Raw genomic sequence first — 8,474 nt, 5'->3', positions numbered from 1 at the left:
GGGCCACCACCCCTGCAGTTTTCAGCCCGCTGCACCTTAACACACACAGGATCATCTATGTCATGAGTTTTGCCTGTCAGGAGCTTGAGGTGCAGTTCCTCTCAAACCCCTGCACCTATCTCCTTGACAGCTGGCAGGCTTCGTGGCCTCAGCAGGGGTGACCACCCCTGCAGTTTTCACCCCCCTGTGGTGTCACACATACATGTGACATGAGTTTTGCTTTCAGGAATTTGGGGTGCAGTTCCCCCAAACCCCTGCACTGATCTTCTTTAAACTTAGCAGGCTTCATGCTTTCAGCATAGGCTACCAGCCCTGAAAGTTTCATCCAAATCAGACAAAAAACAACAAAGTTATAAATATTTAATTGATTCCCCATTATACCCTACGGCTGGATCTCTGAAGCAGTGCTGAAGCTTTTCCGAAGTGGTTCAGAAGCTCTGAACCACTTCGGAAAGCCTGAAGAAGCCAGTACTTCAATCCAGACATGCTGCTTTGGCGTCCAACGTGTCCAAATCTTCTCTGGATCCAAAGCGTGGTCCGAAGCCTCGCACAGCCCTACTGTTCACCCCTGTGGCTGCTTCAGAGGCCTGATGGTTTCCACAGCAGCCATCAGGGCTTTGATGTTATGCTGTTACAGTTTCTGACCATTTGGAAACAAATGTTTCCTGTGGTTCCCCTAGAGAAGACCAAAATCTGTAATGACATTTCAGAGCTCCTCAGGAAGCCCAGAAAAGGGTAGGGGGAAACCCAGTCAAACCTATCTAGAGGCAGGAAGTAATGAAGGAAGCCATACAGCCTAGATGACTGCAGCAAGAGATCAGGGCACTACTTTTTCCTTGGTCACTTCTTTGATGTGACTTTTCAGCATTTAACAAAGGGTATCCAGCAGGACAAAACGTAAGCATCATTGCTAATTATAGCAGTATATTTACTCTCTCTCACTCTCTCTCTTCATCTTCCTTTTCTTCAGGCCAATGTGAACAATGGACTTTAGTACCCTGTAGATCACTGCCTGGGAGTCCTCTGACTGGTAACACTGACAGCCTTTCCTTGGACAACCAAGCTTCACCAAGGATTTCCAGGGACTATGAGAAACCCCAAGCAGTACAGCTAGAATAACAGAGAACGAGAGAGATTTTCTTTCTATGTTAATAAGAGTCTGCTCTGATTTACAGTAAGAGCCATTATGTTGTGGCTTTGTTCTCAAGGTCATAGACTACATAGCTGTATCTCCACATTTTTGGGGGGATCAAGTATGTTGTTTCACATGTGCTTACAGATGCATCAGATGAGACTCTGGAGACTGTAGCAAAAATGCAGCTGTTACTCGTATACCAATGTTTTATACCTTAGGTTTGGGTTCTTTATAAAAAAAAATTAAACATTTATATTTAAAAAATATTAAATGCGATGTTTCTTTTTACCCTTACTCCCCACGGCCCTTCTTTAAACTGAGTCCTCCTGCTTGATAACCAAGTATGAGACTTATGTGATAGCTGCCCATGGTTGACTGATCAACCCCAACAGAGTGGTGATTGTTAGCTCTCACAAGCAATTCTAGAGATGCAGAATGGTGTGAGGGATGCTGTAGCCTAAGTAGGAGATTGGGGTGTTGCTTAGGGAGATGTTGGGCCAGAAATGAAAAGCTGTGTAAAGGGATGGATCAGAGAAGAAAAACTGTCATGAAAGGTGGGAAACTGAAAAATCGATAAGAAAGATTTAGGGCCTGGGAAAGCCAGCAGTGGACTGGAAGGTTCCATAAAAGGTGAATTTGTTGGTCCTAGTATCATAGGAATTACCAAGGACATACCCTGTACTGGCCTTTGGAAGGGAGTTTTCCTTTTTGGTGATAAGTTTCAGCATTTCAAAATGGCTGAAAAAATCCTAAATTGAAACAAAATGCTGAAATTATTCACAAAAGGAAAAAGAAAATGTCTGAAATGTTTTCAGCTGGAAACCTCCAGAAGGAAAATGTCAACTTTTTTCACCCAAAAGGAAATGAGTCAACCTGATCAAACTAGATTTTTCATTTTGAAATGGAAACCTCCCCCCCCCCTTACTTTAAGAATGTTGATTTGAAACATTTTGCATTTTGATTCACTATTACTATTGTTTTATTTATTTTACAGTAGCACCCAGAAACCCCAATCAGCATCAGAGCCCCATTGTGCTAGGTGCTATACAAACACATAGTAAAAGACAGCCCCTGCCCTGAAGAGCTTACAATCTAGAACGGTGCCATTATATCTCTGGGGGAGGTGATCGGAGTAATAGTGGCAAACAAATATTTTTCGAACATAAAATATTAGCACATATATTCTGGAGCCATAGTTCCCAGTACAGACATTTGCCAGGTATGGTTGGGTGATTTATCCTGGAGAAATCAGTAATAAAAACATGTTGGGATTTAAAAAATCCCAGCAACCATTCCGTGTTAAGACCAAAAGCAGATCCGTGTACATGAGACCAGATCTGAGGTGCTGATACAGACCAAGATATCCGTAATGATGTGTGACATTTTGACTTGTCTAGAATGAAAGTGAACTGCAAATAAGAGAGAATTCTCCTTCCTGTCAGTGAAATGGGAATAGTGACCCTTGCCCTTCTTGGCTGGCTTTTTTGAAAATGGTGGGAAGAAAGTGCCTTAGAAATGCAAAATAGTATTTAATTCAAGCATTCATTTAGATGAGGAAATATTTGGGACAGGCAGTTTATTGAAGGCAGAGGAAATCCCTCCTGGAAAATACCTTTTCTCTTTTATTCTTCAGTCCTTGTAATTTTACGTTTTGCTATTGTAATTTTACATTTTGCCTTCTAACTCTCCCAACAAACCAAGTCCTACTCAGACCTAGTCCTTATCATCTTCTTTGACCTTCTTCTTAACCTTTTCAATTTCTCTCTCTTTTTCCTTCTAATCTAATTTGCTGCATGTTGCTGCTCTCTGGGCAGTCATCTTCAGTACAATGTCTATGATGAACTTGTAAATCCCTTGAAGATCCTACATATTTGGAGCCCATCAGTGTCTTAGGGTATTTTTGGACGGTCTTTACTGGCATATAATACCTTTCCATTTAATTGTATTTTAAGCACTTTTGAGTTTCCCTGTAGTTTATAATGACTGAAACCAAAGGGAACTCACTATCACTGACATACGTCACTGCCTGCTGCCTTCTTGCTCCACCAAACCCTTAATGAGAATATTAAGTATCACTGGTCCAAGTACAAATTCATGGTGACCCCAGACTGACTTCTATCTAATGTAAGAAGGCTTTCACTATGACTTGTCACTTAAGCAATGGCAATCACAATTTTCCTTTAGGCTCCCTATCAGCATGCCACAGATGCTAGTGATGGAACGATACCAGTCTAGTCTGTCCTTCTACGAGGGCAGGTTTGATTCACACAATATGTTTCTATTGCTATGTTTATTAGAGCTTTACTGTCTCAAGCAAGTCTTCATTCTGTCTGTTTGGGAGACAGTCCCATAGCCTAAAAAACCTTGTTGCCTGGAAGTTGTTTGTATCCTTTTTGTAGACCCCCCACACCTGTTTTTTTCTCTAATTAGTACCTCTATAATAATTCTCCTTCTTAATTAACTTCCTTAATTAGCACCCCTGATAAATTATTTTCTTCCATCTTTTCAAAAGCTTTTGGAAAATCCAAGTATATTATATCTGCTGGGTAACCTTTATCTCTTGATTTATTCAGTGTTTAAAAACAACTTTAACAGGTTGGACAGGAACAATTTTACCTTCTAAACACCATGCTGATTTGACCCTATTAGTTTATACTTATCCCAATGTTGTACTATTGTATCCCTAATTAGGTTCCTTATCAGTTCCCTTGGAACTCAGGTAAGGCTACATTTATGAATGAATTAAACATGACTCTTCATTATTCAGATCATATTCAGTAGTGTCAGAACCCAGCTCTAAGCCAGATCAGATTTACTCTTTAAAAGAATATATAAACCGCACAGCCTGACTAGCCATTCCCCTCTTCCCTTGCTGCAGTTGTGCTGTCTCTCTCCTATTGACAAACCTTTCAAGTGACAATTATTTCTAAAACATGCTCTTTATAAAAGATTTATAGTTAATTTACACAGTAAGTAAATATTAACAGCAAGTCTCTTTTAACAAACAACAGCACTGTGGCTCAGAGCCTCAGTTGATATTACTAGGTGCAGGTCTGTTAACTCAGACTGGGGGGTGATGATTTACTGCAGGTAAGCGTTTGAACTCCATGCTTTTGTTTCACATATGCAGCAACTTCCTGCTTAGCTACACAACTTCATATTTCTTTCTGAGCTTAAGTTGTGTTCCTCCTTAATGTATGTGTCCACACAGGTGTGGGAGAGGGCCAGAAAAGGGAAACACTTCCATTTGCATGAAGTGGCTAAGGGTTACCAAGGATACCAGACACAACATCTGGGGTGCTATTGATTTGCTTCTCTCTTCTATAGCAAGGTACCAGAAAAAGGGTGGAAAATGGTGGAGACTGGGCAGAGCCATAGCTTTATTCCGTTTTTTTCTAAACCTCCTTAAAGTTTCAATGTTCTTTTGGAATTCAAAATATTAAAAAGCCCAAGAATATCCCCTGTACCCATGAGAGGCCCAGAAAAGTCCCTGGGAGCTTGTTCTTTCAAAATTCACTAGAGCCCACTTCTGTCATTTTTTTCACAGAGGAACCTTGCTTCTTGTAGGCTTCCACTGAGCTCAGTTAGATTATTAGCACTGGAAGGTGCTACCAACTGATTAAGGATGGTAGCAAAAGGCTGTAATTTCTCCCACTAGAATATAACACAAAGAAATCAAGGTTTCAGCTGCAAGGTCATGTATGCTACAAGTATGCCAAAGTTGGGGGGCATACATATAACAGCTGCTCCTAATCTGATGCTCTTTTGGTCATTTTCGTAGTCTAGGGACCTCAACTGTTTAAGCATGTCTAAGGCTTTTGACTCAGCGGGATGCTATCTGAGTCAAATGTGGTGTAGTGAGTCCCCTGATAAGACCATATCTGTAAAGCAGCTAGGTCCGCACAAGGTTTATTTACAACTTTATAAATGCATTTTTTCATGGGCTGACAAATGTCAGGATGAAAGTCCACATTGTCTTCCTTTGATATCACTTACTACATCAAGATACAACTGCAGTCTATGGTAAGAGCCCCACACAAACCTGCTGGTAGAGACTGCTCTGCGGAAAACATATCCTCTGCAACACCATCCACATTTTCTCTCGCCATACCTTTTACCTTGTATGTTTGTGGTCCTCCACCCAGGTGTATGCTGGTGAAAGCTGGCTCAGAAATAGAAAAAATTGAGAAATATATTTATTTTCTGTGAAAATATGGGGGGAAAATTACTTTTGGCAAGATTTACCAGAGACTTTTTAATGAAAAAAAATACAAGATGTTTTGGGGTCTGTTTTTAACAAGTCCTTATTATTTTAGATAAAACTGGGAATTTTTTGTTGTTGAAATTGTTTGGGTACATTTTTTTTGACTGGTTCTCCTCAAAAGAGGTAAGGAAAAGGGAAAGTGGACAAGTATTAAAAAGAATTACTGACTAAAATGGAAAACACCATTTTTCTTGTTCCTTTCTTGCAATGCTTCCTGGCATCTCCTTTACTTCAGCAGCATATGAGTAATAGCTAGAGATAGAGATAGGCAATCCAGTACACAATGTTGAAGAGCAGGAATGCAGTGGGGAAGAATACCCGGGAGTAGGAGTCCAGGCGAGAGATGTGAATGCGAATCCGGCCTTCCCTCCATGTCCCTGTCTGGCAGTCCTCAATGCAGCAGAAAAAGCTCTCACATTCCTTCCCTTCCAGGCAAGGGGAGCCAGACTCTTCATCCTCATCCTCCTCTATCTCAGGAGGCCAGTGCATGTTGTTGTTGATGTTGATGGTGGTGAAAGAGGGCATCTCATGGGCACTGGCAGGTGGCTGGCATAAAGAGGGAAATAGGTTAGAAATAAAGCAAAGGGGATGATACTTCATTTGCCCAGGCATAGCCTAGGCACGGTTTTAATGGAGAATACCAGAGATATCTAACCCCTGTTCACTCTATATGGTTGTAACTCAGTTTCCTGGAATATCCATGGCACAGTTTTGGATACAGAATAGCTGAGAGCAATATTCTTCCATCCCTTTCTCTAGTTTTCTATGTACCAACCAGTGGCTGGTTTTTCTCAGCTTCCCTAACCTGTCACCACCTCACTGAGCCTAGCTGCTCTCTAGAAACACAGGACGCAGTTCAGACATGCTCTCTGATTGCTGTCACACACTAACATCAGCCAAAGGAAGAAAAGCATGGGCAGTGCTGTGACTGGTGGCCAGGGAATGAAGTGATGCCAGGGAATGAAGTGCATCTCTGTCAGGCACACTGCCCCTCTCCATCACTGTTAGGAAATTGTGTATATAGGAGAGATCAAGATTTCAGGTTTTCATTCCTTTAACAATTAAGAACTTGTCAGAGCAGAACCCCATGTTGGGTTTGGCACGTCAGTTGCCTCCTCTGTGAACCTGGGCAAGCCCCAACACAAGGTGTGAAGTACCAAATTTAATACCTCCATAGGCAACAACTCACCAAATCTGAAGGGCATTGCCAATCCCTGGATGTCCCTGATCTCTGAGGCTCCGCGCTATATTGCCTCACTGCCCTGCATGGCACTGTCTGCTTCCCTGACACTAATAGTCCCTGGAGCTCTGGTTCTTCCACTGTCACAGAATATGAGATGCAGGTGTCAGTCACTTTGCCTAGCCCCATTTCCAGAATCCTAATCCCACCATCAGCTGCAGCATACACTCCCGTGTTCTGTAGCCACATGCCACAGCAGCTGGACACGTACATACACTACAATGCTGGTCTCAAGTTAATACCTACAGTCCCTAACAGTCTCATGTTGGGGTGGTTTGGTGTTAAAGATCCCCCCACTACCCATACCTACCATTCTTGTTTTCCTGCTGTTGTGCTCTGATGGTTTCTTGTTTCCCACCAGGTAGTTGAGTGTGGCATATTCCATGAGAGCAGCAAAGACAAAAATGAAGCACACAGAAACAAATAGGTCCATGGCGGTGATGTAGGAGACCCTAGGAAGGTGCTTGCGGGAGATGGTGCTCAAGGTGGTCATTGTGAGCACTGTAGTGATACCTGCAAGGTCACAGCATTAGTGCTACCAAAAGCAGCAAAGCTGAGGAGAGGAGCCTGCATACAACATTACCAATTATTTCCTTCTCCCACAAGCCATAGGGTCCCCATTTCTCAGAGAAGAATCTGGGGAGATCTGCTTGGCTAACAAGGAGATGCATTCTTTCTGTGGTGGACAGTTCTGTTTTAGCAACTGCAGGTTGGCAGTGACAGGGATAGTGGCAATGAGTGGACAATGCGAGTCTGTTTTATTTGAAGTTTAGATCTAATCTGAGCCAGGACTTTGCAGAAATGGCAGTGATCCAGGCCAAGGGGTATTCCCAGACCAAATCTAAACAGTCCACAAGTAAAAGGAAGATGTAAGGAAACAGAGGATGTGAAGTGGGAATGGGTGATGCCGTGACAAGGACTGCTCCTGATTCAGGGCCTTTGTAACCCTTACTTTCTGTCATCAGAAACCGAGACTATCTTTTTTTTCTGAAGGGATAGCCAGATCTGAATGCCCCAGTTTCTGAGTATCCAGCCTGGGATACTTAAGGTCTAATTTTTCCAAAGTGTCGAGTCCTTCATTTCACACTGAAGCCCTATGTGTCTCAAGTTGGGCACATAACATCTAAGCTTCTCAAGCCACTGGCTTCCTTTCAAAACATGGTCCATTATGCATGTGTAGTAGAGCTCATCTCTACTCAATGTTGCCAGTAAGACTCCAGAGGTGCTGGCAAAGCCCTGAGTACATGCACACTCACAGCCCCTCTGTGGTGGCAGAACCTTCCCATTGGACAGCAGAGTGACTCCTCCTCAGCAAGTGCAGTAGAGTCCTGCTGCCTCCCAACAGGCATCAGGAGATGTCTTTGGCTTGCTGTTGCATTCTGTGCAGCAGCTGGTGCCTCACCAGAATGCAAGTTGTACTCAGTGTCACTGCTGCTGTGCAAGAGCTTCATGGAGCCACCCGAAGTGCTGTCTGCTGTCAGGAGTTCTGGCAGCAGAACTCAGTATAGAAATAGCCAAGAATAACACATGCAATCACAAAACTCTCCTTTCTCTTCCCACAGATCCATACCTTTGTTTCTTCCAATCCTGGCTGTGCTATGTCTAATGTGACCTGCAAAATTTTGAGACCAAGGTTCTGTTTGCTGACATGTTACTAATTCTGTGTAAAGAGTAATTTTTGCACACAGCTGCCAAGAACTTGTGTTCTGCTAGAAGAATATGGAGTTCGAAGCTCAGAAGTATCAAGTGCTATTCTGAATCCACCATCTTGGAGAGGGCTTTACCAGTGGGAATACGTGTTTCATAGTTTCTAGGGTCAGAAGGGACCTGAGCAG

At 42.7% G+C, this 8,474-nt stretch overlaps 1 protein-coding gene across 2 annotated transcripts in view; it reads right to left on the bottom strand.

The window, feature by feature from the left end:
- Nucleotides 1–5,313: 5,313 nt before the first annotated feature.
- Nucleotides 5,314–8,474, bottom strand: part of GABRE (gamma-aminobutyric acid type A receptor epsilon subunit) — a 191,042-nt gene continuing 187,881 nt past the window's right edge. For both annotated transcript variants that reach the window (XM_019521415.1, XM_019521416.1), the window contains 2 exons: nt 6,950–7,152; nt 5,314–5,945 (listed from right to left, as the gene is read on the bottom strand). In XM_019521415.1, the coding sequence (XP_019376960.1) occupies nt 5,652–5,945; nt 6,950–7,152 (497 nt within the window). In that variant the 3' untranslated portion in view covers nt 5,314–5,651. The remainder of the gene's footprint in view (nt 5,946–6,949; nt 7,153–8,474) is intronic.

Source organism: Gavialis gangeticus, unplaced genomic scaffold, assembly GCF_001723915.1.
Source record: "Gavialis gangeticus isolate Ggan-Ray unplaced genomic scaffold, GavGan_comp1, whole genome shotgun sequence".
Lineage (NCBI taxonomy): Eukaryota > Metazoa > Chordata > Crocodylia > Gavialidae > Gavialis > Gavialis gangeticus.
This window is presented reverse-complemented; position numbering and strand designations above follow the sequence as displayed.